The sequence below is a fragment of the Rhodotorula paludigena genome (assembly GCF_050403205.1).
Source record: "Rhodotorula paludigena JCM10292 DNA, Rt_paludigena_JCM10292v1_ctg2, whole genome shotgun sequence".
Classification (NCBI taxonomy): Eukaryota; Fungi; Basidiomycota; class Microbotryomycetes; order Sporidiobolales; family Sporidiobolaceae; genus Rhodotorula; species Rhodotorula paludigena.
This window is the reverse complement of record NW_027481456.1, coordinates 695,044-720,933: the sequence shown is the minus strand read 5'-3', so window position 1 is coordinate 720,933 and position 25,890 is coordinate 695,044. Positions and strand designations below refer to the sequence as shown.

The window sequence follows — 25,890 nt, the reverse complement described above, 5'->3', positions numbered from 1 at the left end:
CTTCCTTCGCATCCCTGTAAATCACGACTCGCCGCGCATATCGGATCTCTCCCACGCTTGCAGGCGGATCAATCGGCAAGAGAGAGAGAGAGCCATGCATAGAGTTACAACAGCCAGCGACGACGCGATGCGGGGTAGATGCTACTCGGTGCTCTTCTCGACGAAAGCGCGCACCATCGCCTCGATCTCGGCGCGCGCCTCGGCGGGGACCATGCCTGCTCGAGTTTCCCCGTCAGTGCGAGGACCATGGAGCTAGGAAGCAGGACGGCGCACCGAGGGCGGTGGGCTCGAGGTCCTGCACGAGCGCTTGCAAGTTGGGCGGGTCTTGTCCGCGGGCTTTCTCTGCACGAGCGAGCGGCGCGAGCGTCAGCGAGCTGGGTGTACGATGCGTTCTTGCACGCAAGGCGAGCACGGCGTAGAGAGAGCTGCCCGCCAACGCACCTCGCGCCAAGTCGCGCACCTGGTCCTCCCACCCGCTCGCCTCGAGCTTGGTCCTGAGCGCGTCGAGGATCCTGCGCACCCTTGCTCGTCAGATCAACAAAGTCTTCGAGCTCGACTGCGAGGCGCGCGGATCCGCACGTCCCCACTTGGTCGAGCGCCGACTGATGAGCCTTGCGAGCGGGACGATGGGGAACGGACGCACGTCGAGTACTGCCCGCTCTGGAGCATGCGCGTGCGGAGCGCGTCGTGCAGATCTTGCTGCGCCAGCTGCGGGGCGGGGGCCATTGCGGGGAGGGGAGAGGTCCAAGAGCCAGACGTTGAGGGTCGAGCGAGGTCGAGGTGTCGGCGACGTCGCGCATTGCTCCGTGCAGGGCTCAGTCGTACTTCTCACTACTCGGTCAGAGCGACGGCGCTCGCAAAGAGCCGCCTCGGCGGTATCTGACACTCCTCTCCTCGACCTGCGAGAGCGCGATCTGACAAACGAGCTAGTTACGAGATGCAGAGGGCGCGGCAAGCGATAGAAATGTGGCAAGGGAAAGATGCAAATGCAGAGAACATATGAAGGGGAAGAGGGATCACAGCCCGAGAACCGAGAACGGCGTGTCGCCGCCGTGAAAGTGCATGGCCAGGTACCTCGCCTCGGACACGGGGTCGCTCAAGAGGCTCCATGGCCGCGTCTTGGTGTTGCTCAGCCCCTGCATCAACCGGAAGTGCACGTCGCGCACCTCGGGCGCCGGGTCCATCAGGCCCTCGGCGCGCATGCCCTTGGGCAGGCGCAGCCGCGCACGGTTCGCGACGCGCCCGACGAGCCGGATGTCGTCGAGGAAAGCCGCGAGCGCGGCCACCTTGGCGTCGTAGTAGGCGCCGGCCTCGGCGGTAGGCGGGTTGGCCGAGAACGCGAGCGCCTCGCGCGAGAAGAGCAGCCACGACAGGTGCTGGTTCAGCAGCGGCGTGAGCGTCTGCCGCGTCGTCTGGCTGGGTCGTTCGAGCTTGGGCCCGCTCGGGTGCGTGAGAAGGCGGATGGCGTCGAGAAGGAAGATGGGCTGTGAGGCGTAAAGGCAGGTGAGTGCACTGCAAATTCGGGACTTATGGACGCAAACGCACGTCGAAGGTCGCCGGGTCGAAAGGAAGCGGCGCAGCGTCTTCACGGGTGATCTGCGCAGCGAGCTCGGCAGAGTACGTCGGCACCTCGTTCGGGTCCTTGAGGGTCGGCGGGAACGCATAGCCAATGCTCTCTTGCTCGATGTCGGGCACCATGGGCTCGGCATCGTGCGCGCCGTCGCGCTGCTGGAAAAGCAGGTCGTGGTGGTCGACGTGATAGTAGTACTGAGGCGTCTTGCGCGTGAACCGCTCGTGGATGAGCGAGCTCGCCGCGTTCGAGTAGCTGGAGTTGCCCGTCACGTAGCCCGCCATGGCCAGCAGCGTCGACGCCGTCGCCGCCTTCTGCGCGTGTAAGTCGCGCATCGCGTGCGGGTCCTTGAGGACGTGCATGACGTCGCGCAGGGTCGGGCCGACGAGCCGCTCGTACCGCTCGATCTTCTCGACAGCGTCGCGGCGGTCGAGGCGGAACTTCTGCCGCAGGCGCTCAACCTCGAACATGTCGAAGTTCCACAGGCGCTCCTCGTGGAACCCGCAGTGGAACGGGTTCTCGTCGGTCGTGCATCCGCGCTCGCCGCGCGCGACGAGCTCATCAAGGTGCTCGAGGAAGGCGACGATGCCGCGAATGCGGTTCGTGTTGCGCAGAGTCGCCGCTTCGCTGCTGTGCTCCTCCTGGCTCTTGTGGCCCGAGAAGAGGCGGTACGTCCATCCGGCCTTGACGTATGCAAGCGCGCCGCGCTCCGGGTTGGGTTCGCCCCACGGGTCGAGCTCGCCGTGCGGCGCATGGATGATCGAGTCCTGCGTCGCGGCACCCTCGACGCCTGGGATCGAACCCCACGTCTTCGCGGTAATGTGCGCGCGGTCCGTCACTTCCCACGGAAGCGTGCGGCGGTCGAGGCCACGCGAGTACGGGATGGCGCCCAAGCGCCACAGAAGCTCGAGCTTGCTGCGGCGACCGTACCGCATCGCCTCCTGGAACGATTCGGTCGAGTCGTAGCGGAAGCCGACTTGGGGCTCCTCGGGCGTGTCGGGCGCAACGGCCGGACGATGGTGGATTTCGGCATCGACGATGGCAGAAGCCGACTCGTCGACGTCGAGGAGCGGGACGAGCGATACCGAGTTGTTGACGCGGATGTCCTCGTTGTCGAGCAGGCGCGCCATCGGGATGATCACGTAGCGCGACGCGGCGGGTCCTTCACCGGCGATGGACAGCGTCCGAACGATCGAGTACATGGCGGCGGGCGTAAAGAACGAGTTGCCGTCGAGCGGCAGGATCCAGCGAGCGTTCGGGAGCGAACGACCATGCTGCAGAGCGAAGTTGCGGCCACCGTTCTGCGGAAGCGAATATGTCAGCTCAGCCATGGGCAAGAGTGGAACAGAAACACGCACGTTGTTCATCGCGTAGAGGTTCTTCTCGTGGTAGGTGAAGTCGAGTGCGCGCAAGCGGCCGAGCATTTCCCGCTTGCGCAGGCGGTGCTCTTCGGCGACGCGCGCCTCGTCGCCGTCGGCCTCCTCGAGCAGAATCGACAAGTCGTCCGGCACGGCCTCCTCCTCGACGTGGTGCCACTTGACGGGGCGGTTGCCGCTAACGGTCGACTCCTCGAGCGGGGCGTCGCCGATGCCCCAGCCCTTGGCAGCGTCGACGCCGCCGTCCCAGCGGAACTCGCGGCGCTGATACTCGTCCCACTCGAAGGGGATGACGAGGATGCGCGAGTCGGGCACCGAGTACAGGTGCAGCAGGCCGATGATGGCGCTGACCATCTCGGGCTCGGCGATGCGGTTCAGGACGAAGTACTTGTCGACGCGCAGGCCGCCCATCTGCGTGTGCGCCTCGCGCGCAGCGTTGCCCGAGCCGTACAGGCTCGAGTGGTGCTTGCCATGCGGGCCGAGCGGAGGGAGGACCGAGAAGTCCGACTCGTGCTGGAGGAGGAAGCGCAGGTTGCGCAGCGTCTGGCCCGGCGAGTGTCGCGGAGGGAGGTCGTTGCCAAGAATACGATACAGAACGAGCGTGTCGCGCTCGGGAGCGTCGTTGTGCTCGACCGGCGGCGGGAGCGCCTTGTGGTCGACGAATTCGACGTGCGGACTCGGCCTAAAGCCCGCCTTGTACTCCTTCGGCTTGTTCTCGACCGGCTCAGCGCGTGCTCCAGCCTTCGCGGGCACGGCCTTACCCGTCTGTCGCGGTACAGGCGCACGCGACTGCAGCCGCTTCGTCCCGTCCGCAACAACCGCGCCTTTGGCCCGCTGGAACCAGCCCTTCGCCTCTGGCTCTTGCCGTCCCGAGATGACGCCCGGATGAATAAAGCTGGACCCGCCGGCTCGTCGCAGCCGCTGGCCCATCGACATGCGCTCGCGGAGCGGCGGCCTGGCTCGAGGGGTCGGGCGGAATCGGCGACCAACCGTGAGCAGGAGACCCAGGATGATGACGGCAATGACGCCGAGGGCACGCTTCTTCCATCCGGGTGAAGGTCCGCCGCTGGCGCGCCGGCGCGCCAGAACCGGATCGTCTGGCCGAACGGCCCAGCTGAACATGCGCGAGTGATGGCCTTTGGCGCGCGCCTGCTCCTGGCGCTCTTTCACCTCCTTCTCCTTCTCGCGCTCCTTCTCGCGCGCGGCATTGGCGAAGCTCGTGCGTCGGATCGGGCCACTGGACCCGAGGGTCGGGCTGAGCGACGGAACGGAAGGGAGCGTGGGCGAAGGTGGAACGGGCGACGGGCTGCGCTTGATCGAGGTCGGGAGATCCGTATCGAGCGAGTTAGACGAAGCGCGGCGGACGAGGCCCGTCGCGAGGCGACCGAGTGGATCGGTAAAGGCGGCAAGGCGAGGCGAAGACGGCACGCGCTCCATCGTTGCGCCGCCGGCTCCGAGCGTCGGACTGCCCGCCGACAGGTGCGGGCTCGACATGGCGCTGAATGTGGGCGAGCCGACGGGGCTGGTCGAGAAGTACGGCTGGACAGGCGAATTAAGCGGCGAGGTCGAGCCGGAGAACGAACGCCCGAGCAGCGGCGACGGCGCGCTTCCGTCCCCCATGTCGATACCGATAGCGAGACCCTCGGGCTCTTCGGAAGGCGCAGACGTCAGGATGAGGGAAGGCCGTCGCTTTATGGACGGATCGCCGTCGTTTCGCAAGTCCTCGCCGAGGAGGACGGATGAGCCACGCGTCGGCTGCCGGTCCGTCGATGACGATACGCCATTCATGTCGACCGCTGTGGATGTCGAGCGTGGGGAGGGGGTCAGGGATCATTCTGCCAGAGGACGTCCCAGCGCGAAACAGACGAACCAGTGTCGAATCCGCCGTGCGGACGAGCGCTACCGGGGGCAGATGCGGGCGGTGTCGGGTATGCATGCGCGACCGACGCGCGCTTGACACCGCCGACGGACGGCAGTTCGGCGGTGACGAGCGGCGGCGAAGGCGGGAGAGTCGAGAAGTGGTTCGTGACGGGGGAGAGCGGGCCGCCCAGCTGCGAGCTCGGCGAGTAGAACGCGGGCGAGTGCGGCGACAGAGTACCGTCTGCAGGCGACCCAGCGCCGAGTCGTGGCGACGTCGAGGCGTTGCCGAGAGCGAGAGCCGGCGGACGCGACGGCGACGGGCGGCGGCTGCGCATGCTGCCCGGCTGCGCGCCCGTATGCAGCGGCAGACTCATCGCCGTGGCGTGTTTTGAGTGCTCTGCAGGCGCACGAGGTCAGCGTGGCCGGGTGTTGCGGACAACGGTCGCCTCACGCACCGCGCGGGCGGGTCGCGGGAGAAGTGCGAGCGAGAGAAGCCGGGTCCAGGCGGGAGCGTGCGCAGGTGCAAGGGCTGACCCTGTCGCGTTCAAGGCGGTGCAGCTGGTGCGGAGAGGCGCGCGAGGCGGAGGTGAGGGCGCGCTGCAGCTCGCGAGATCGCGTCGAGTCGCGTCGGGCAAAGTGCGTCGCGCTCTCGCTCCCTCTGCGCGCAACTCGTGCTTGGCACACGCTCAAAGTAGCTTGTACGTTGCCTGCACGATTCCACGGTCCTCAGCCGCCCAATGCCTCTCGTCTCCTGCTCCTCCGCTTCGTCTTCTTCCGCTTCGCTCCCTCCTTGCCCAGAGACTGCTGCTCCAGCTCCCCTCCCCGCTCGCTCCTCGGCCTCCAGTACCTCGTTCCTTGCGCTTTTCGACGCGCCAGCTCGTCCTGAATGAACGCTTCGAGCTCTGGGTTCGAATCGCTCGACCAGATGCCGCGCGACGCTGAAGGGCGGCGCTGCCGCCTGCCCGCCTCGAGCAGGAATGCCGAATTCTTGAGCTGCACACCGTATTTGGACCCGCCTGCGGTCGAATGCAGATTGCGAAGGTCAGCTTTCGCGTCGTCGAAGGGGCAAGCAACTGGACGCACGGGTGTAGCGGTATACGGGGAAGCCGAGTGCGACGTGAAAGATGAAGACGATACTGCAGTCGTGAAGAGGGAGTCAGGCTGGGCTGGGCGAGGCCCGAGGGCAGAAACCGCACAAGACGGCGAGCAAGATCGCCCATGCACGCTGGAACCGCTCCTTGCAGTTTTCAGCCGTGCCGTGCGGTATGTTCTTCATACTGTCACGCGTGGATCGTGGGTACTGCGGCTCGACGGCGTGCGCAAACGGGATGAACGCACCAGAACGCAACGAACGCGTCGATCCGCTCGAGCAGGATGAACAGCGTTAAGCCAGCAAGGACGTACAGCATGGCTAGGAACTTTTGAAAAGGAGACGTGAGTGTCGACGGGTATGGGGCCATGAGATACGCGGGGGAGACGCACAAAGGCAAGGAGCGCAGCGGCACGCAGCCAACGCGGATGAGGTGGCGGCATGTCTTTCTGAGGCTTTTTACCGAGCAGTATGAGCAGCGCAGCAGCCCTGCGCACAAGAAGTCAGCCAAATTCGAGTCATCGGAGCGACGAGAGAGACGCGCCAACTGGGTATGCACGTCGCGCACCCGACAATCATGGTCGTCAGCAGCACGGCCGTCATGCTACTGTCGATGTCGCTCAGGCGCGGCGGGCCTGTCACATACAGCGACACGACAAGCGTAGCTGCGGGGGTTGACGATCAGCCTGTCGATGAATCTGGTCTGCGACGAGAACGTACAACCGAGAGCCAGCATTCCGGCGCCGACAAACTGCAGCGTCACATTGACCCTGCGCAACGGCGCGACAGGGTCCTCGTGCGGCACAGCAGCGGGGTCGTCTTGCGCATCGTACGGGGAGAGCGACGAGTCGCTGTCGCTCGCCGGCGTGGCCGTGAGCGCGGGCACGTAAGTCGCCTTGCGAAGCGAGCTCTCTCGCTTGGCGCGCCCGACCCCTCTCGAAGGAGGCATGCAGACCGTGTGAAAGCGGGCAGGGCAGGCGAACAGCTCCTTTTCGAGGAGGCGGACTTGCCGCGGACCGTAGCGAACGCGACTGGAGCGCCCGAGTGCGAGCTGGCCGAAGCTCTCCGATGATTCTTGACACACATGCGTGAGGGTATTGACAGTGTGGCTGGTATATACACGTATGCACTGTGTGCACAACAGCGTCAGTGTGAGCCAATCACGCGAAGACGGATGAAGTCTGCCTCGTACAGCGGTGCCTCGTCCTTCCTTCCGCGCCGGCGCCTTCCCGACGTCCCGCTAAGCCTCCCTCTTGATCTTCTTTTCATCCGGCTCGTGGTAGTCGACCTTCATGCCGGCCTTAAGCGCCTCGTTCTCGGACTGGAGCTTGCGGAGCTCGGCGAGCAGAGCATCCTTGTCAAAGTGCGGTTCCGCGAGCTGCGTCGCAGCGCGCTTGCGGCGAGACGGAACCACGTTGGAGCTCGCGTCGAGGGTCTCTTCGGCATTCGCTGCGAGGGAACCGCGTCAGCTCTAGCCTCGTCGCAGTAGTAGCGACGAGGGCAACCTAGACACGCACCGCTCTGCAGCAATCCCTCGAGTTCGAGGAGGGCTGTGTAGCAGAGAGCGTTCATGAAGAAGCGTGGGATAATGACGAAAGGCGGCGCTGCGACGCACCACGACTGCGGTAGTGGAACTCGAAAACGTGGAACGGCGCGTCATGCGGGTCGAGGTAGACGAGCTCGTCGACTCCAGCCGTCGGCTTGTATTGCGGCTTGTCATAGCTTTGTGCGTCTTCAGTAAGCGAAAACGAAGTGAAAGGCTCGTCGAGACGGAAGACGCTCACGTCGTGGCGTGCGACACCTGCGAGCCCTTTTTGCTGCGCTCGTCGAGGACCTGGCAGCTCAAGGACGTGAGCACCAGGCCCGCATCAACTGCTCGTGTGCAGGCTGCGAGGAATGCGCCGAGCGCACCCGCTGCTGGGCGTCGTCCTGCCAGCCCGTACCGACGGTCTTCGTCCCCTTGTACTGAGTGCGGCAGATGCGGAGCGTGATAGTCCCGACCTCCTTGGCGAAGCGCTCGTCGGCCGTCACCTGCTGGCTGTCGTCGGTGAGAGCGACCTTGGCGAACTTGCAGGGGCGGATCTCGGTCGACGAGATGCGCTTGCCCGCGTACGTATCGACCTTGCCAACCTTGCGGATCGAGTACCCGTCGACCCTGCGCACCCCTCGCGTCAGCGAAGCTCGAGCCAGATGGCGGTTGGCCGATAACGGAAGCAGCGGACCTCAAGCCATCGACGTAGAGATCCGCAGCGAACGTCTGCGGGTAGTTCTCGTTCTTGACGACGACCTGGAACGTCTGCTCTTCCGCCGACTCGACGAAGCACGTCGTCTTGGTCGCCGAGCGCTGAACCTTGTACGTCTCGAGCGAGCGACCGTTGACCGTAATCCAGGCTGACCAGCGCTGCTTCTCGTCGGTGCTGCGTAGACGATAGGAGATCAGCGGATTTCCGGTTGCCTACAAAGAACGACCACACACAGCTTGTGGATCGTCTCGACCGCCATGGTTGAGACGTCTGACATGATGATACGCACGTAAAAGCAGGCGATCAGCTAAGCCACGTGCCGTCGAGCTCGACTATGCTGCGCTGTTGCCGGAGTGCTGACGGTGACCTAACGACCCGGTGCGTCCGCCACAGAGCTGAGCAGCTCGCCCTCGCCCGGGATTTGCGGAGAACGGTTGTGCGACAGAATGGACCCAGGATCCGCGTTCGGACAGCGCTCCGGCTCGAGCCCAAGCGAGCGCGACTCACAGGTCTGCGCAAGAGCCGAAAGCGCGCGCAAGAGGGAAGAGACGAAGGCAAAAGGGAGATGTCAACGACACTCGGTGCGGTCATCGGTCAACGACAGGAGACACCGACACGCAATCTGGGTCCGAGCGAGCAGAGAAACGACGAGGCGCGTCTAGCTGCGCGACTGCGAAGAAGCGCCCAAGTCAGCGACCGGACGCGAGAGGACGCGATTCGCGAAGGTCGACTTTCCGCTCTCCACGCACGGACGGATGAAGACGACCGGAGTTGCAAATTGCGAGAGAGATACAACGCGACAGCCAGGGGAAGACACAGCAAGCCGTACACCGAGAGAACACATGCGCCTGCGGGCGGACGAAGCGTGTGAGTGCGCGTCTGCTTCTGGCTAGATCGGATGGACAACGCACGAGAAGACCTTTGACACCCATCAGTCGTCCTCGTCAAGCAAGTCGAGCACGACCCGACCGTTCTCGTGCTTAATCTTGCCGATCGGTTCGCCCTTGGGCAGCTTGGGCTTGACGTCCTCGTTCTTGACCCTTAGGCGCTCGTTCTCCGCCTCGAGGCGAGCGATCTTGGCGTGGATGTCCTCGTCCTCTTCGCTGTCCGAGAGCGAAAGGGCGCTGCCCTTGCGCTTGTTGCGGCCTGCGTTCGAGCCGGATGCGGACTTGCCAGCGGCGGGCGAGGTCGTGGACGAGGCGGGGGCTTCGGGAGTGAGTGACTTGCGGATGACCGCTGCAAGCGGGTCTGGCGTCAGAAGATACACGACTAGTGATGTCGTGAGGAAGATTCGCACGCTTGACGATATTCTCGAGCTCGAGAAGCGCTGTAAAACGCAGCATTCGAGTGAGTTCGTGATCGCTCGAGACCAGATTTGGCAAGCGCCAGCCATACCGCGGCTACGGTACTTGAACTCGAGCGTGTGCCAGGGAGACTCGATCGGGTCGATGTACTGGACCGAGTCGGCCGTGCCCGAAGCAACTTTGACCTTCGCAGCCCCATACCTGCGGACAATCAGCACGTCAAGGCGAGGCCGGGCAATCAAGGATGCAACGAGGCGCACGACGTCGAGTGCGACATGGTTGCCTTCTTGCTTTTCTCGTCGACGACGTGCTGCTTATAGTCCGAGTAGGCCGCCGAAGCCAGTGACTTGCCGAGGATTTGCGTACGACAGATGGCGATCTGAATCGTACCGAGGTTCTTGACGACCTGCTCGCTTGTCGAGGCCATGTCAGGCTCGTCGGTGAGGGCGATCTTGGCGAACTTGAAGGGGCGAATGGCGGTGGCCGAGATGCGCGCACCCTCGAAGGTGTCGACGTGGCCGCCCAGGTCATTAATTGGAATAGAGAAGCCATCAACCCTGGTGCCGTCAACTTTGAGCCAGGCCGCCAGGTCGGTCGCGGTCATCTTCGCCTTCGTGAAGGTGACCGTGAACTCCGCATCCTCGACCGCCTCGATGTAGCACGTCGTCTTCTCCTCCTTATGCTCGACCTTGTAGATTGGCACCGCTTCACTGTTGATCTTGACGGAGGCTTCCCAGCGCCCTTGGTCGTCCCGACTGTGAGCTGAAGGATCAGCGCAGCTCGCTCGTGACACCAGCGGGCCAACCGTGAGGGGCAGAGCCACGCGGGCCGGTCAGCAAAGAACGTACAGCTGCTTGAGAATTGCAATCTCGCCCGAAGGACCAGCGACGGGAGCCATGATAGGGGTTGCAGACGGCTGCGAGGGAAGAAGCCGGAGTTCACCGGTCAGCACCGCTCGCCAAGGGTACACGAGAGACCAGTGGGCCAGAGCGAGTGCTTCTCGGCGGGCTACGCGCGCCACTCGGCAGCGCAAAGCCGCTGTTCTCGTACAACAGCCGCGATCATCTTCATCGCCTGAGCGGGGCACAACATGCGACGAGAGAGCACGCAGGGCCCCATTGGCTTACAGTAGTCGTGCAGGCAGCACTTTCGAGTGCACAGCAGCGATCAGACAGGTTGCCTGCGATTCAGCAGCGCGACGTCGGCGTTCGTCCAGGACAAGCGACGATGCGAGGCGTCGCGACGGGCGACGGGTCGCGTCGTCAATCGGCGCAGAGGAGCCTGTGCGGAGCTTCAGACGTGCTGCACACCCTGAGTATGGTTGCAAGGCATTCTGCGGCGAGCAGAACGTCGCAGCGACAGAGCACGTGAATCTCTCGCCGGTGCGAGCCAGGCTAGACGGATGGATCTGGGTGGGAGAACGACATTGCAGAAGGTATACACGGCAGAGGAGGCGGGTTCAGTGAGAGAGCAAAGCGCGAAATGGGGGGTGACATGGACGGAGAGCGAAACGAGAGGACACGACATGAGAGGGGCGAGCGAGCGAGACAGGGCATTCTGAGGTGTATCAACGAGACAAAGGGGGTGTCATCAGACTATACAGGGGAGAGCTGGATCGAGCGACGAGAGATAGAGACGAGAGAGACGAAAGCAGGGAGAGGTGCGAGCGATAGAGACGATTGTAGTGACGTCTAGAAGGTCTCCTTGCGGCCCTTCTTGCCGCCCTTCTTCTTGCCGCAGCGCTTCGGGATCTCGAAGTCCTCCGCGTGGCGCCCGCCGCCCCAGGGCGTGCCGCCGACGAGCTCGGCGCGCGGGCCGAGGCCGCGGTTCGCAAACGCGGAATAGATCGTGCAGTAGTTGGCGCCACCGGTGAGAGCATGGTCAGCCGTGAGAATGGCGTCGCGGGCGTCGGCAAAGGACGGGCGGCAAGGCTGGAGCTTCATGCCGTCGACGATGAGCTGGACGGCGAGCGTGTTGCCGTGCGCCGGGACCTTCTTGCCCGTCTTGGCGAGGATCTCCTGGTTGTAGTAGCCCGTCGAGTCGGTGCCGTTGACGGGCGGCGGGAAGAGGGTCGGGTGGAAGCCGTAGACATCCATGAGGGCCTCGGTCATGTCGAAGAGCATCTCGGCCCAGACTTCGCCGATGGCGTGGACGCCTGGAATGGGGTAGCTTGAGTCAGCAAGCCGTCTGTGAGTATTAGGCGCGCTGGCAGAAAGCGGCGGGAGAATTGTCGAAGACAGAAGGCGAGCTCTTGAAGCGGGCGAGGTATGGCAGAGGGGGGCGAGGGAACAGAGACGAAACTCACCCCAGTAGCCGCCCTTGTCGAGAATTGAGTACGTCGAGGGGTTGACCTTCTTGCTGCGCGAGTACGGGTAGTTGCGAATCCCGCCCGCGCGGCCCGACGCCCACTCGCCCATGCTGAAGGTCGTGATGTTGGCATCGTGCATGCGGATGAGCGTGGCGAGCGCGTCTCCCCAACCCTCGCCCATGCCACCGGCTTCGCCCCAGCCGAGACAGCCCGAGTTGGCCGGCCCGCCGGTCAGCCTCGTCGAGAGACCGTGGCTGTACTCGTGTATGACGATGCCAGCCTCGAAGTCGCCATCTCTGTACGGTTGCGTGCCCGACCACGAATACATGCGCATGCGGGGGCGCTGCCCGTCAGGTGGGGTAGCAAACTTTGGGAGTGCGGGAAAGTCAGCGGCGGTCGCGGACAGGCCAGATCCAGGGCGCAATCCGCCGAAATGCGACAAAAGCGCCGTTTTCGCGCGAAGAACGACTGGAAAGCTGCAGACGTACGTTGGCGTTGTTGTAGCCACTTCCGTCCTGCGCATTGGCCTGAACAGCGTCGCCGCCGCGTCCGCCGCGGCCAAAGTTGTGCTCCTGGAAGTTGCCCGACTCCTCGTCGAAGCCGTAGCGGTAGAGCAGGTCGTGGTACTCGTTGTTGGTGTCTGCAGTGCATTCAGTGAGCAAGGAACAGGCACCGGGGTCCTCGAAGAGAGCGAGCGAGAGCGTACAGAAGAGCTCGGTGACCGATGCGTTGATGTACGTCGCCGGGTCGAGCGGGGTGCCCGGCTTCGTCATGTCTGCAGGATAAATATTAGCGGAGGGAGACGTGCAGCAAGCCTAAGAATGGGACACTCACGGATGCCGAACTGGAAGCGCATGTCCTTGCCGCCGTTGGCGCGGAAGCCGTTCATCGAGTTGCCGCCCGACGGGTTGTCCTGCGCGAGCACGTTGTTTCCGCGCGTCTCGTAGTAGAACGTGTCGCGGGTCGAGGCGCCAAACTCGCCCGAGCCGGGCACGGTGTGCCACCCGGCGGGCGACGCCTCCTTGTCGAGTTCGACGAGCGTGCCGTTGAGAACGGCGCGCTTGCCCTCGTCGGGAGCATTGACGCCCCAGGGGTAGACTTTGTACGAAGGCTTGACGAGGCGCATCTTGCGCACCTCTTCCTTGTCGGTCGTCGAGGCGACCGGCGCCGAAGTGACCGACTCGGGGACGCGGCCGGCAAAGTCCTGCGCGTGCGGGGCACGCTGCAGAGTGCGAGCGCCGCCAAAGATCGCCATAGTCTCGAGGCCAAGCTCGCCGCCAGTCGGCTTGAAGTCGCGGACCCAGTCGACGACGAGGAGCGCCTCTTCGTCGCCCGGCGTAATCGACTTGTCGGCCGTCATGTAGGCTTCGTACATGTTGTCGCGAGTCTACACAACCAAGTGATCAGTCGGTGAACAGAAATGAGAGAAGTGGAAGGAGGCGTACCTTGATCTCGTACTTCCACGTGAGCTTCAGATCCTCGCCGTCGTGCACGTACGTGAGGGTCGTCTTGACGGGCTCGTCGAGCTCCTCGTGCGCGGTGTGAATAATGAAGTCGTGCTTTGCGTCGGAGTCTTCGGCGACTACGCGCATCTCGTCAACGAGCTGCGGGCGCGGCGCCGACTCGAGGCGCTGTGAGAGCTGGACTTTGCTCGACTGGATGGCGAGGAACGTGAGGAGAGCCTCGCGCGGGTCGGAGGCATCAACAGCCGGCGAGCGCGAGCGCGCGCTGCCCTGCGGCGCAGTGTCGCTGGCCGAGCCGCCGAAGACGACCTGCTCGACGGCTTGCTCGACGGTGTCGACGGCTTCGGCGGCCCAGCTCTGAACGCGCTGCTTCCAGGCCGACTCGCGGCGGGGCTTGGAGTAACCGGCCTCCTTGGCCTTTACGGCGCCGGCGAACGACGAGTCGCCGTACGAGAGGACCTTGCCCGTGGCGAGGTCGACGTTGACGTTGACGTTGCCGTTGGCGACGGGCACGCCCTCGATGGTCTGGACAAAGTGGGCGTGAACGACGCCAGAGTGCCGCGAGAGGGTGGCATCGGTGAGGCGGAAATCGGCGTCCGGGTGGAGGTGCGCGACGAAGCTCTTTGCAAGCTCTGTGCCGACGCAGCGGGCGACGTCCGAAGCCGAGTTGGATCGGAGACGGTCGCTGTCGCACTTGTTCCCGATGGCATGCACCGATGCGAAGTGGTTGGCGTTCCAGACGCTCAGCGGCGGCGAGGGGTTGGCGTGGTCATCGTGGGTGACCGCGGTGACGGTGGGTCCGAAGTTGATCGACTTGCGGATGCTCGAGGTGCCCGCGAGCGAGTCAAGCGAGGTGGCGTGCGATGCGGTGCGTGCCGCCGAGGTGGGGGGGACCACGAGGGCAGAGCCGAGGCAAGCGAGCGAGGCGGTCGAGACGAGCGAGCGGGCAAGCGTGAGGCGGGAGCGACGAGAGCGGTGGTGCGTGTGCGTGTACATTCAAAGCGGAGGGCTGGGTGTGGGAAGAGCGAAGCTAACCAGCGGCGAGGTGGCAGCGAGCCTCGAGCGAGCCCGCACAGTGGGGGGCGCCGCACTGATTGGCTGCAGATAGCGCGCGCCAAAGCCAACGCCGCGGACCACCACTCAGGGGAGGCTCGGCCCGCTCGCGTCCTCGCACACATCGTCAACGACGAGCACTGCGCGAGGGCACCGCTTGAACCCGCCAGCGCGCGATGAGCAGCTTCTACTCGGTGCACGACTTCCTCGCCGACGCTCAGGTGCGCCCTCTGCCAACTTCACCTCGACGCGCCTCGACGCAGCTGATCCCGACAACAAACACGCGCAGAAACTCCCGTGCAGGGTGCAGATCGACGTGCCCAACGCTGGCCACCTCGAAGGCAGCGCAGACAAAGACGTGCGCTTGTGCGCCCTCAACTCTCCGCGCGCACTCCGGAGCTGATGCACGCGACCACCTTCGTGCAAACAGCTCAAGGCGGGCACCACGGTCGAACTACCTTTCTGGCTTGCAGACAAGCTCTATGAGCAGTGCGCCGGACGATCCTGCTCGGAAGTCGCGACTGCCCGGCTGACCTCGACACGCTCACAGGGACACCGTCGACCTGAGCCTCCCTCGACCCTACTCGGCCACAGTTCGACATGCTCTGATGGCCTCACCCGAGTCTGTGCATCTGCGCAACCTCGGCGGCGGTGGTGGCGGGTTTTATGCAGGCGGCGTGCGGTTCCTGCGGTTGTGCGTTCTCTCCATTGTCCTATCGCTCGTGCACAAATTGACGTGCCGTTGTTGCTTCTGTGCAACAGAGTCGAGGACACCGAGCTCGCGAAGATCCTCGACGGGAGCTTCCGCACGCGCCTGATCCAGATCATGGACCAGAGCCAACACTCGCTCGCGGACCACGGCGGAGAAGGCGCCGCGTACGAGTTCTCGCAGGGCCTCGACAGCTGGGAGAAGGAGCGTGCGTGCTACCCTCTCGAGCTACGTGCCGCAGAACGGGCGCTGATCCCTTGAACGCCAAGCAGTCTTCAACGTTGGCGAGACGTCGGCCAAGCAGATCAAGACCTGGTTCGACACCAAGGCGCGCAAGCGGTGACGTTAGCCTCGCAACGCCTTCTGGCGCTCCCTCACCCTCCAGCCGTACAGCGTGTTGTCAGTGTTCTGTTGTATTGCTAGCGCATATGCATCTCGATTTCCCGTCGGCTCTCGAATGCCACTGAGATTCGAAAAGGAAGCGGCAATGCAGGGGTATCGCCGAGAGAGCACGGGGTATGGCTACATGCTGGGGTGGGGGTATAGCGCTTGGAACGGCGACCAAAAGAGGGGAACAGGGGCTAGGACATCCCTGCAGCTCAGCGTCAGCCGACGTTCAAAGCTGGCGGAGGCCTTGCGAGCACACACACCTGGAAGACGAAGTCCCTCGTGTCGCTTCACTCGTCCTTGCCCTCCTTGTTGCCCGGTCGTGCCGCATCTCCTCCCTGACTGACCTCGCTCTTCTCCTTCTCGAGCCGCTCCTTCCGCTGGATCTCCTCCGCCTCGGCGATCTGCGCCAAAAACCTGCCCATCCGGGAGATGTGAGCTGCGTCGGAGTATCTGACCCCCACATGTCGACGACGACTTACCACTTGATGCTCGCAAATAGCGCGATACTGAGCGCGAGGAGCGCGCAGACGTGCACGTTGGCGCGTGTGAGCACGACCAGGCCGAACAGGGTCGCAAAGAGGGCGTAGAACGAGGCGTTCATGGCGCGGAGGAGGCCCGAGTTGGTTCCCGGGGTGAAGATGGAATTGACGACGTCTTTGAGCGTGCTTGCCATGTTGCTAGAAGGTCTCTCAAGCTGCACCGAGCTGCTTGCGTCTCCAGCCGGATTGTGGGAAGCGGTCTGAGAGCGAAAGTGTCGCACAGCTGATGGGATGGGTTGTCTTTCTGCCGGCACCTCAGCTCGCTGAACGAGCGTACGACCACTTCGCGAGACGCTGCTATGCTCCTAGCTGTGCCGCAAGGCTGCTCAGCTCCCGGGCTCGTGTCGATGAGCGCTTCTCGTCCTTCGCACGCATGTGAGATGCGCGCCATACGCTGACTGCACAGCCCTTGTTCGGGCTTGGAAGCAAGTGCCACCTTGCAGCTACTCGAAGCCACGCTTCTGGCGCCTCTGCTGTTCCTCAAGGAGCGATTTTGCTGTCCACTCCTGCTTGCTTCCGCTCTCTGAATCGCTCGCTGCAGCGACTTCAGCCCGCACAGCGACATCAGCAGCGCGCGCGAGCCGTCAGACAATGACGCGTTCGAATCATTGCGGCAGACTCGTGCGCGAGTGCTTGCCAAGGGCGCATTATGCTCAAGCCAGGCAAGCCCAGCTGCGTTCGGCGCAACGTTGCAGAGAGGGAGGGATTTGCTAGAGGCCGTATTTGCTCGGGCTCGTCGGTGACGGAGCTCGTCAATCTGCAGGGAAATCTCGCAGTGTTGGCATGAGAGCCGACGGACGCAGTATGCGCGGAAACCTTGCGATGCAACATGCGCGCGTCTATTCTACCCGACCAAGCGCCCGTCCAACCGCTTGACGAGCTCCTCCACAAGCAGCGGGTCGACTTTGCCAAGCCACTGCTCCTGGAAAGCCTCGGCACCGCCGTTGAGCGCCTGCGCCTCGGCGAGCTTCTGACCGATCGCAATCTTGAGCGGGTGCGAGCCGATGGGATCGCGCGCCGAGAGCTGCGAGATCCGTGTGGATGAGCGCTGCCATGCATGATCAATGGGGCATGAAGAACTGCGCACCGCCTGCCGGCGGGCCGTCTCGAGGGTTTCGGTGTAGTCGACCTCGACGTCCGACTGGTAGTCGTCGGGAACGTGATACAGCTCGGCACTGTCGCGAGTGGGAAGGACGGTGAGCTCGCGTCACATGGCGAAGAACGGGATTGCCGAGCGCACTCCCCGCTCTCATTCTCTTCGGTCTGCGCAAGCACGCTCGACCAGAGCGAGACGAGGTCAGCCAGGCGAGACAGGATGACGGGGCTGGTCGTCGGGACAAGGTAGGCGAGCGCAAGCGCGACGAGCTTGCGCTGCCCGCCTTGCGACATGTTGTCGAGCTGTGAGCGCGAACGCATCTTCTCGTCAGCTCGATCTCGCAAGCAGAGACGAGCAGTCACGCACGCGATCGACAAATTGCGTGACAACCATGTCGACGATTTGATCCGGTGACGCGCCCGTGCGTGCGGCACTCGAGGCGACGAGGTGGTGGAAGGTTTCGGGGCTGGCGAGGATGATGCGGGAGAAGGAGCAGAGGTCTGAGAGGTATAGAAAGTCAGTACAGCGGTGTAAATTAACCCGGAGTCAGCTTTACGCACACTTGGTGACGATGAGAGCGGACGAGTCCTGTACGAGGGAGAGGTCTGAGCGGAGGAAGTCGAGGTGTCTCACGAATCCTCGTACCTTTGCCGCAGCCACCTGTAGCATCCGGTCGAAGCAGAGCGAAGCGTCCAGCGCTGCAGCCCAATGCGTCGGCGGAGCAGTCTGGAAGACGGTGTTGAGCGCGTGCAAGACGACCTTGAGCGCGTCGAGCTGCAAGCCAGCGAGAACCTCGCGAACGGCGGCGAAAAACTCGGTGCTGCAGATCTGCGCCACCCAGGTCGCGTCAGCAGGCGATTCGTCAGACGGGTAGAGCCAGAACGCACTGTGAGGACGGCTTGAGCGTCGAGGAGGAGGTAGCTCTCGAAGATGGCGAGACAGCGGGGGAGCACGTCCGTCGCGCGGTCGAGGATCGCGATAAGCATAGAGACGAGACCGAGCATCTCGGAAGAGAGGGAGGCGGAACGGCGTAGGAGAACCTGCCACAGCTCGAGGCCGTCCTCCTGAAGATAGATGTGCGCGGGCTGCGGAGGTCACGCGGGTCAGGTCAGCCGGATGACGAGGTCTGAGTCGAAGGGACATACTCTTGACGAGTCGACGCTGAGCTGGATGATGGGGCACGCCTGGACGTGCATCGCCTGCGACTGCTCGCCAAGCGCCTGCAGACCGGACGCTGATCAGCAAGTTGTTCGGGCACACATACACTGTCAACGCACCTCCGCAAGCTTGATCACCGTGACGAGGACGGAAGTCTGGAAGTGGTTCTCCTCCGCGCTCACCCACAGCGTCGCGAGGATCTCGTTGAGCTGTGCCGCAAAGGGCGTGATCTGGGAAAGCCGGTGTCAGGTCGATGCGCTCATTGCGAGCGGTACAGGCGAGCTCACATGCGGTCCGACTCGGTCAATGATGACGCCGAGCGTCTTGTTGAGGCGCATCATCGAATCGCTCAGCGTTACCTCGCCGAGGAGCTGCAGAATCTCCTCAATCGCCTTGGGCAATAGCGGGACGAACGCGGCCTGGTCGAAGTCCCACGTGTCGCACTTTGCGAGGCTGCGCGCAGCCGTGAGCCGGATCGCCGGATCCGTCGAGTCGTTGCGCGAGAGAAGGTGCACGAGGAGGCTGTAGATCAGGGCGCGCGACTCGGCGGCGAGGTCTTCGCCAACCCAGTTGCCGAGGAGCCAAGCGATGCGACGACGGATGATGCGGTAGCTGCAGAGGTACGAGTGGTGAGCGAGAGCGAGGCAGGAGCGCATTCTGCGGAGACGCACTTCGAGTCCGTCCCGCCGCATTCCGGCGCTAGCGTCCCTTCAAGCCACTCCTTGAAGTTGATGGACCCCTCGAGATCGCTCGGACTCCGCCCGACGGCCGTATACACTGCCTCCTTGAGCAGCAACTCGTCCATGCTTTGCGGTGCTATCGGAGGATAACAATGTTAGTCGGTCCCGCGCGGATATGTGGCTCGTGGCATGACCTACTCGAAACCTGCTGCAGGAAGGCCGCCATACTCGGCCCCAACTCTTCGCGGTATGCGCTCAACAGAGCCTTGAGCACGTACTCGGCGCACGGCTGCGATCAAGCAGCGGTCAGCGCGTCGACTTCGTAGAGACAGCGAGCCAGGACGCACCCGCAGCTCGAACTCCCAGCGGTCCATCTCTTCCTCGTTCATCCATTCCTCCGGGTCCTCGCTCCACTTCTCGAGGTCCTCTTGCCGGAGCGGCAGCAGCCGCGTGATGAGGAGTTGCGCGAGCTGCTGGACAAAGTCGGGCGGGACGGGGAGGCCGGACGAGCCGTCCCAGTCGCCGAGCATCGACTTGATGAGGAGGAGCGCTTGCACGACGAGCCGTGTCGGGTACAGCGAGGTCGCATCGTCTGCAGATGCTCCGGATGAGTCCTGTACATGGCAACTGTACGAAGCGCAATACGCACCGCCGACCGTGTGGACAAAATCTGCCGCCGCGCTCGTCACGACCTGGAAGTAAAGCCCCTGAATCTGGCTCACGCCGTCCATCGCGGCAAAATGCGCTACGTTCTTGTCCATCAGGGCGCGGTACAGCTTGCCGTAGGCCGTGACGTGCTTCGTGAGGAACACGAGGCGGAACGTGGCGTGCTGGGGCGAAGCGGACAGGACGAGGTTGTGCCGCAGGGAGAGGAGAGAGGAGAAGGCGGGCAGGGTCGAAGCGAAGAACTCCTGCGTTTCGCTCGGGTAGTTAGTAATGACAAAATAGGGTCATGGGAATGAGGGTCAGGCGCACCTTGGGTTCCGCCCGTGCGCTCGGGTCCGTAAAGCCGTACAGCATGAGGTACCGCAGCGTCTTGAACGCCAGTAACGCGCACTCGATCTCCTCCGTTTCGTCCGCCCGCCCCGATGCACCGAGACCCTCGGTCTGCAAGCGCTGCACAGCTTCCTGCAGCATCTGCGCGTGCAGCTGGACGAGCGGCGCGAACAGGAGGTCGCCAAGGCGGAGCATGAGGGCGCGGCCTTTCGGCATGCGGTTCGACGAGAGCGCCTTGATTGTGGCGTGGAGGAAGAGGAGCGTGCGATTCAGGCGGAGGCGGCCATATGCGCGATCGGGATGCGAGAGACCAGCTTGAAGGGAGGCCAGGAGGAGGTCGGGAAGGTCGTTCCTGCGGGATCGGGGCGCATCAGCCCCTGCCCTTTCTGCATACAGCAGCAAAGAGCCCACCAATCGGTGCCATAGTCGAGTCGGGCGATTTTGGCGACGGCGAGAGCGACATTCTTGGCGAGCTGAAGGTGCAAACGATGTCAACGTGAGTCACCTTTTGACCGAGGTCTCGCTTGGCGCACCGTGCGATCTTGCTCATCGAGTAGCTCGAGCAGCTTTGGCCGGATCTGAGCCTTTTCGTCGGGAGAGATTCCGCTGCAACGGGGCGGTGTCGAAGAGGTCAAGCCGTCAGCATCGCGTCCTGTGAGCAGGGAAATTCCAGAGGGGCAAGTATACACTTCTAACAGTGTTCTGCTTGCCCCTCTCGTCGCCAGGGAGACGCGGAAGGCTCACTTTTGCGCTGCCTTTCTCCAGTAGCGATCGACGCCGTTCTTGAATTGGAGGGCGGCCTGGAGGCGGATCTCGGCGGGGACGCCCTCCCTGGCCGCGACGAATGCGACTAGATGGGCGTAGTAGCCGGGCAAGGTCGCCCACTGGTCGAGGAGGTGCCGCGACCGCTGGCGGAGGTTGGCGTCGGGCGAGAGCGCGTGCGCGAGCGCGTCAAAGACGGCGTGCGGCGAGTCTGGCGGCTGTGCCATGCTCGGTCTAGCCCCGACCAGCGCAGTCCAGAGCAGAGACGGGCGAGGAAAGAGCCCGACGAGGATGTTCGCCGCGGCTTACACCAAGACTGTCGCTGTGCCCTCGCAGGATTCGCATGCTGAGAGCGACTGCGCGACTCACAGGCACTCTGACAGCACGCCCTAGCTCTCCCAGCCCCGCCCACTCGCTCGCTGCACTTTCCCGCCGCTTCTTCGCTCAGATGGCTTCGACCGACTCGATCACGCTTCCCGCGCCCTTTGACGCCCATGTGCACCTCCGGCAGGGCAACATGATGCGCCTCGTCACCCCGCACGTCGAGCAGGGCGGTATCCGCATGGCCTTTGTCATGGTGCGCCTCCTTCCCGCGCTCCTCATTTCCTTCTGTCGCTTGAAGGAGGCTCATTCCGTCTTCCTGTACCCAGCCCAACCTCGTACCGCCCCTCACGACGCCGGAGCAGACCTTTGCCTACACCAAGGAGCTGCAGGCGATCGCGCCCAACCTGCACTTCCTCCCGTCGATGTACCTCTCGGCGCAGCTCACGCCCGAGCACATCCGCCAGGCCAAGGCCGGCGGCATCGTCGGCGTCAAGAGCTACCCGCGCGGCGTCACGACCAACTCGGACGGCGGCGTCGGCATGGAGGGCTACGGCGTGTACGACGAGGTCTTTGCCGAGATGGAGAAGCAGGACATGGTCCTCAACCTGCATGGCGAGGTCCCGAGCGACGTCGACGGCGATGTGAGTAGCGCGAAGCCAAGCCAAGTCGAGTCCGGAGCTGACTGGGCGCGAATGAGCAGGGCACTTGCGTCCTCAACGCCGAGGAGCGCTTCCTCCCGCACCTGCGCGAGATCAACCGGAAGTTCCCCAAGCTCCGCATCGTGCTCGAGCACTGCACCACCGCCGCTGCGGTCGAATGCGTGCGTCCCCTATTCGTGCAAGCACTACAGTCGAGCCACTGGCTCGCTTCGAAGTGTAACTGTAAGAGCCGAGGTTGACGAACCGCTTAAACGGTCGCAGGTCAAGACGCTCCCGGCCAACGTTGTCGCGACTATCACGCCGCACCACCTCGCGCTGACAATCGACGGCGCGTGCTCGTCGTCGCTCGGGTTCTGCAAGCCGCTGGCCAAGTTCCCGTCGGACCGCGCCGCGCTGCGCGACGCCGTGCGCTCGGGCAGCCCCAAGTTCTTCCTCGGGTCCGACTCGGCGCCGCACCCGTCGTCGAGCAAGCTCCCCGCGCTCCAGGTCGCGCACGTCACGACTGCCGACGGGTCGCGCGCGCACGAGGTGGCGCTCCCGAGTCCGTGCGCGGCGGGGATCTACACGAGCCAGAACCTCGTCCCGCTGACGGCCGAGATCTTTGAGCGCGCCGCGATCCCGCTCGCGTGCCTCGAGGGCTTTTGCTCGACCTTTGGGCGCGAGTTTTACGGGTTCCCGGCGCCGCAGGGGCAGGAGGTGACGATCCGGAGGGTCGAGGGCAAGAAGGTCGACAAGGCGTTTGGGTACAAGACGGACAAGGGCGACGACGAGTGGGTCATTCCCTTTATGGCGGGCGAGACCATCGGGTGGGAGATTGCGGCGTGAACGTGCCGAGCAGTAGAGCGCAGTCCTCAGAGGTGGTTGTTGTAGTGCAGTAGTGTCTTTCTCTCTCTTTCAGCGAGTCTCGAGGCTCTGCCTGAAGCGAGCGGGAGAAGCGAACGAGAGAAGCCGAAGACCCGGGTGAACGCGAGGCTTGGGGCGGGGAAGTATGCGATGGTGTTACAGCTTCGGAGAGGCGGTAGGTACAACGAGCGGTCGACGGGCTAGCGTGCTGCCAGGAGCTCCATACTCGTCACGCTGTTGCCGCGAATGACCTGGGTGGACCCGAAAGTCCCGTCAGCGAACAACTCCCTCCTCGAGTGGTCGCCCCGGGAAGAAGACAGTATGGGGCTGGTCGACTTACGACGGTCCCGCACTCGACCTTGTCGGCGGTGCCCTCCTCGCGCGCCTCGTCGAGGACGAGGTTGAGGAAGATGTCGAAGCCGCGGAGGTAGCCCGAGACCTTGCGATGCCCTTGCAGGTTGACAAAGAGGAGCTTGTCCATGTACTGCGCGGGCGAACGGTGCGCGGATGGGCATGCAAGGGGCGGGACAGATGAGGAGGACGAGGGAGGGGAAGCGAGTCAGCATCGCATCGAGGGATCCCAGTCGGGGGTTGCCAGAGTCGAAGCAATGCGACTGAGCCCGCACAGCGCGCAGCTCGCTGGCTCGAGGCCGTGCGGGCGAGTTGCGAGTGCTCGTCGAGCGGGACGAGGGCGGGAGCGCGCTGAGGGCGAGGGAGCGGGCGCACCTTTTTGAGTTCGGGTGCCTGGACCTTGGACATGCTGGCTGGCGGTCTCTGCGGGCTGACTGGGGCGGGTGCGCGGCGGGGACGAGGCGCAGGGGCGGCGAGGCGAGGAGGGTTGGCTCCACTCTGCATCCCGCCGCTGGCTCACACGTCTCCTGGGGTTCTGTGCGCGAGGTCATGCTCGCCTGAGAACACCTGCAGCCCGCCACAGACTTGCCCGCACTCTCCTCGTGCTCTTGCTGCTCGTCTCGCCCGACCCTTCCCCTACTGCCGTCTCTCTGAGCACTCTCGCTGCAGCACGGCCGCACAGACGCCGTGCGACTACCTTGCAACCTGTCAAGCTGCGTTGGCTGGCGACGAGGTGCGCCTGGGTCTTACCCCGTCTTGCTCTATCCTCCGTCTGACCCTTCAAGCTGGCTGCAGGTCCCCCCAAGTCGATAGGGTCGCGCCCAGCATCCAACGAACACACCCCTTGCTGAGCGTACAGGTGAGCCTGCCCCATCATGCCCGTAGAGTGACGACGCTGACAAGGCGAGCCTTGCGTAGCCCCCACCTATCACCTTCCCAACCGCCTCGTCGTTCAGCCTGCCCCTGACGGCGATCCTTACACGCTCAGGTCGACCTAACTTATCGCTCAACTCGATCGTCTTGGCGCTCGATTACTGCTCGACGACACCAAGATGCCTTCGGCTGCACCTTCCCTCCTTTCGCGCCTGTCTCCCGCTCCGCCTTTCCCTTCCCATTCCCATGCCGCCGTCGACCACGAGCTTCCGCCGCATCTAGCTGGTACTCGGCATAACGATGCGTCTGCGTCAGCATCTTTCAAGGCCACCTCGCCACCCTCAGCCTCGTCTCTGGCAACGTCTCCCCCGAAACCTTCCTCGTCTCCCCGAAAAGCTGGCCTGCATCCTCGCGCGCCCACGTCTTCTTCCCACCTCACGCCGCTCTCGGACGACGTGCTCAAGAAGGCCCAGCCGATCCCCACAGCGCGGAGCACGCGCAGCTCGCGCTGGGCCGCCTCGCCGCCTACCTCTCCGCCTATGCACGCCGCCCACTCGCCCTCTGCGACCGTCGGCTCGCCGTCGCACCTCGCGCTCGGCCGCTCGTCGGCCGGCAGCTCCCGCGTCGGGTCGCACAGGTCGGCGACTGCGCTCGACCAGATCGAGACGATGCTGGCGCAGATGCGCGCGACGAGCACAGCGACGAGCCCGCCGACTGCGCGCATGTCGACCTCGGCGGGGTCGGCGTCAAAGCTCGGTACGAGTCCGGCCGGCCGGATCGGGATGTCTGTCTCGCCGAGTGCGAGGGTCGGCTTTGCGGCGCGGTCGCCGCCTGCTCAGAGCGCGATGGCAGCGGCCGCTTCGCCTCCGTCAGCGGCAGCGGCGGCGCCGAAGAAAAAGGTGCTTGGCGGCAAGTCGAAGTGGGCGCGAGCGGGAGACGAGGCGCCCGACGAGTACGCTTCGGTTCAGGAGCGTGAGGGCGCCCAGGGCGTACAGCTGCCCGTTGCACCACCTGCACGGGAAACGACGTCGGTACCTGCAGGTCCGGTACCGGCAGAACCGCCCATGCCTGTCTCGCATCTCGAGACGTCCCGATCCGACCCGCCTCCGCCCGAACGGCGCGACTCGATGGCTTCTTCTGTCGACTCGGCAGCTTCGCACGGCGTGAGCGGCGGGCACATCGACTGGGCGGCAGACGACGATGACGACGAGCTTCCGACTCTCGACGACTGGGGGATCACGACGACCTCTCCTCCGTCTCTTGCGTCCGAATCAGCGTCTGTCCCTGCTGCACACGCTCCTCCAGTCCCCTCGCCCGCCGCTCTCCCCGCAGAATCCCATCCGACTCTCCCGCCGCTCGGCGCACGCCGCCGCGCCCCTTCGCACCCGCACAGCGCAAAGCACCCGCGTAGCCCGCCCATCGCGCACCCTTCTGCCCCTCAGTACCAGCCGCCCGCGCCCGCCGCGCCGCCACCCGCGACGCCCAAGCCGACCCTTCCCAAACCGACGAACCGGATATTCGCGAGCGCGACGCGCGCGGCGACCGCGGGCGGAGGCGGAGGGTCGTGGCGCAGCACGGCCGCGCCGTTGCCCACTCCTACGAGCGCTGCTCCGACTCCTGCGGCACCCCCGGCGCGCGTGCAGGACACGCCGCCGCACCTCAAGAGTACGTCACCGCCGGCGGTCAAAGGTCGCGCGGGAGGGACGCCCGCGCTGTTCAGCAAGGCGCTCGCCGGCGCGACGCCGGCGCCTGCTGCTCCTGGGACGAAAGGAGCGACCGCGCCTCCTCCTCCTCCACCTCCTGCTGCGGCAATGGCAGCGGCTGGACCTGCGGCGCAGGCAGAGGGCGGCGCGAAAGGCGCGCACGCACATGGCGGGAAGAGGCGCGCTCGCGGTGCGGGCGGGAAGGGGCGTGGCGGCGGAGGCGGTGCGCCTGCACCCGCTGCTGCTGCCGCTCCGGCTGCTGCTGCTGCTGGGAAGGCAGCTGGCGGAGGTGGCACGCAGACGAGCAAATGGGCGTGAGAGCGTTTCGAAGAGTATCGTTATCGGGGCCGTGCCGTCGCTTCCGTATCTGCTTTGCCCTCCCTTTGCTTGACGTAGTTCCTCCCTGCTCACTCACTAGTTGTTCTCTCATCCGTACATGGTCTGCGTTGTGATCGGTTCTCGTATTGGCATGTGTCGTTCTCACCTTGCGCAGGCGGATCGAAGGTGGAGAGTGCTCGGTCGTCTGTCTTTGCGAGGGTG

General features: G+C 64.4%; 12 protein-coding genes across 12 annotated transcripts; 3 read left to right on the top strand and 9 right to left on the bottom strand.

Moving 5' to 3' along the window:
• Window positions 1-141: 141 nt before the first annotated feature.
• SUS1 (Sus1p) lies at window positions 142-726 on the bottom strand (the record flags this gene model as incomplete). The annotated part of the gene is made up of 4 exons (XM_076645903.1): window positions 142-215; window positions 274-342; window positions 442-512; window positions 644-726. 4 exons carry the CDS (start codon window positions 724-726, stop codon window positions 142-144), a joined length of 297 nt encoding a protein of 98 aa, XP_076508773.1.
• Window positions 727-1,016: 290 nt separating this feature from the next.
• JCM10292_004567 (uncharacterized protein) lies at window positions 1,017-5,180 on the bottom strand (the record flags this gene model as incomplete). Its single annotated transcript, XM_076645902.1, has 4 exons — window positions 1,017-1,484; window positions 1,546-2,871; window positions 2,929-4,742; window positions 4,817-5,180. 4 exons carry the CDS (start codon window positions 5,178-5,180, stop codon window positions 1,017-1,019), a joined length of 3,972 nt encoding a protein of 1,323 aa, XP_076508772.1.
• Window positions 5,181-5,532: 352 nt separating this feature from the next.
• Window positions 5,533-6,845, bottom strand: JCM10292_004566 (uncharacterized protein; the record flags this gene model as incomplete). The annotated part of the gene is made up of 7 exons (XM_076645901.1): window positions 5,533-5,822; window positions 5,890-5,942; window positions 6,003-6,083; window positions 6,145-6,224; window positions 6,289-6,385; window positions 6,441-6,561; window positions 6,617-6,845. 7 exons carry the CDS (start codon window positions 6,843-6,845, stop codon window positions 5,533-5,535), a joined length of 951 nt encoding a protein of 316 aa, XP_076508771.1.
• A 291-nt stretch (window positions 6,846-7,136) lies between these two features.
• Window positions 7,137-8,416, bottom strand: JCM10292_004565 (uncharacterized protein; the record flags this gene model as incomplete). Its single annotated transcript, XM_076645900.1, has 7 exons — window positions 7,137-7,345; window positions 7,414-7,446; window positions 7,512-7,618; window positions 7,681-7,730; window positions 7,808-8,051; window positions 8,119-8,313; window positions 8,373-8,416. The coding sequence occupies 7 exons, from the start codon at window positions 8,414-8,416 to the stop codon at window positions 7,137-7,139; spliced, it is 882 nt and encodes a 293-aa protein (XP_076508770.1).
• Window positions 8,417-9,070: 654 nt separating this feature from the next.
• On the bottom strand, window positions 9,071-10,341 carry JCM10292_004564 (uncharacterized protein; the record flags this gene model as incomplete). The annotated part of the gene is made up of 5 exons (XM_076645899.1): window positions 9,071-9,375; window positions 9,437-9,466; window positions 9,535-9,644; window positions 9,704-10,198; window positions 10,292-10,341. 5 exons carry the CDS (start codon window positions 10,339-10,341, stop codon window positions 9,071-9,073), a joined length of 990 nt encoding a protein of 329 aa, XP_076508769.1.
• Window positions 10,342-11,134: 793 nt separating this feature from the next.
• Window positions 11,135-14,210, bottom strand: JCM10292_004563 (M36 family metallopeptidase; the record flags this gene model as incomplete). Its single annotated transcript, XM_076645898.1, has 6 exons — window positions 11,135-11,598; window positions 11,749-12,118; window positions 12,240-12,391; window positions 12,458-12,526; window positions 12,586-13,138; window positions 13,197-14,210. 6 exons carry the CDS (start codon window positions 14,208-14,210, stop codon window positions 11,135-11,137), a joined length of 2,622 nt encoding a protein of 873 aa, XP_076508768.1.
• A 233-nt stretch (window positions 14,211-14,443) lies between these two features.
• Window positions 14,444-15,319, top strand: JCM10292_004562 (uncharacterized protein; the record flags this gene model as incomplete). Its single annotated transcript, XM_076645897.1, has 6 exons — window positions 14,444-14,488; window positions 14,557-14,625; window positions 14,698-14,756; window positions 14,818-14,961; window positions 15,030-15,184; window positions 15,249-15,319. 6 exons carry the CDS (start codon window positions 14,444-14,446, stop codon window positions 15,317-15,319), a joined length of 543 nt encoding a protein of 180 aa, XP_076508767.1.
• Window positions 15,320-15,653: 334 nt separating this feature from the next.
• PKR1 (Pkr1p) lies at window positions 15,654-16,039 on the bottom strand (the record flags this gene model as incomplete). Its single annotated transcript, XM_076645896.1, has 2 exons — window positions 15,654-15,780; window positions 15,846-16,039. The coding sequence occupies 2 exons, from the start codon at window positions 16,037-16,039 to the stop codon at window positions 15,654-15,656; spliced, it is 321 nt and encodes a 106-aa protein (XP_076508766.1).
• Window positions 16,040-16,749: 710 nt separating this feature from the next.
• On the bottom strand, window positions 16,750-20,824 carry KAP120 (karyopherin KAP120; the record flags this gene model as incomplete). Its single annotated transcript, XM_076645895.1, has 18 exons — window positions 16,750-16,929; window positions 16,993-17,080; window positions 17,146-17,303; window positions 17,368-17,501; window positions 17,562-17,589; window positions 17,647-17,829; window positions 17,889-18,086; window positions 18,147-18,221; window positions 18,279-18,389; window positions 18,447-18,771; window positions 18,831-18,975; window positions 19,038-19,128; window positions 19,187-19,431; window positions 19,489-19,750; window positions 19,815-20,187; window positions 20,247-20,308; window positions 20,369-20,441; window positions 20,580-20,824. 18 exons carry the CDS (start codon window positions 20,822-20,824, stop codon window positions 16,750-16,752), a joined length of 2,976 nt encoding a protein of 991 aa, XP_076508765.1.
• A 116-nt stretch (window positions 20,825-20,940) lies between these two features.
• On the top strand, window positions 20,941-22,405 carry URA4 (dihydroorotase; the record flags this gene model as incomplete). Its single annotated transcript, XM_076645894.1, has 4 exons — window positions 20,941-21,174; window positions 21,248-21,562; window positions 21,622-21,741; window positions 21,842-22,405. 4 exons carry the CDS (start codon window positions 20,941-20,943, stop codon window positions 22,403-22,405), a joined length of 1,233 nt encoding a protein of 410 aa, XP_076508764.1.
• A 218-nt stretch (window positions 22,406-22,623) lies between these two features.
• Window positions 22,624-23,182, bottom strand: SMX2 (mRNA splicing protein SMX2; the record flags this gene model as incomplete). Its single annotated transcript, XM_076645893.1, has 3 exons — window positions 22,624-22,674; window positions 22,764-22,907; window positions 23,150-23,182. 3 exons carry the CDS (start codon window positions 23,180-23,182, stop codon window positions 22,624-22,626), a joined length of 228 nt encoding a protein of 75 aa, XP_076508763.1.
• A 644-nt stretch (window positions 23,183-23,826) lies between these two features.
• Window positions 23,827-25,668, top strand: JCM10292_004557 (uncharacterized protein; the record flags this gene model as incomplete). Its single annotated transcript, XM_076645892.1, has 1 exon — window positions 23,827-25,668. One exon carries the CDS (start codon window positions 23,827-23,829, stop codon window positions 25,666-25,668), a length of 1,842 nt encoding a protein of 613 aa, XP_076508762.1.
• Window positions 25,669-25,890: the final 222 nt, after the last annotated feature.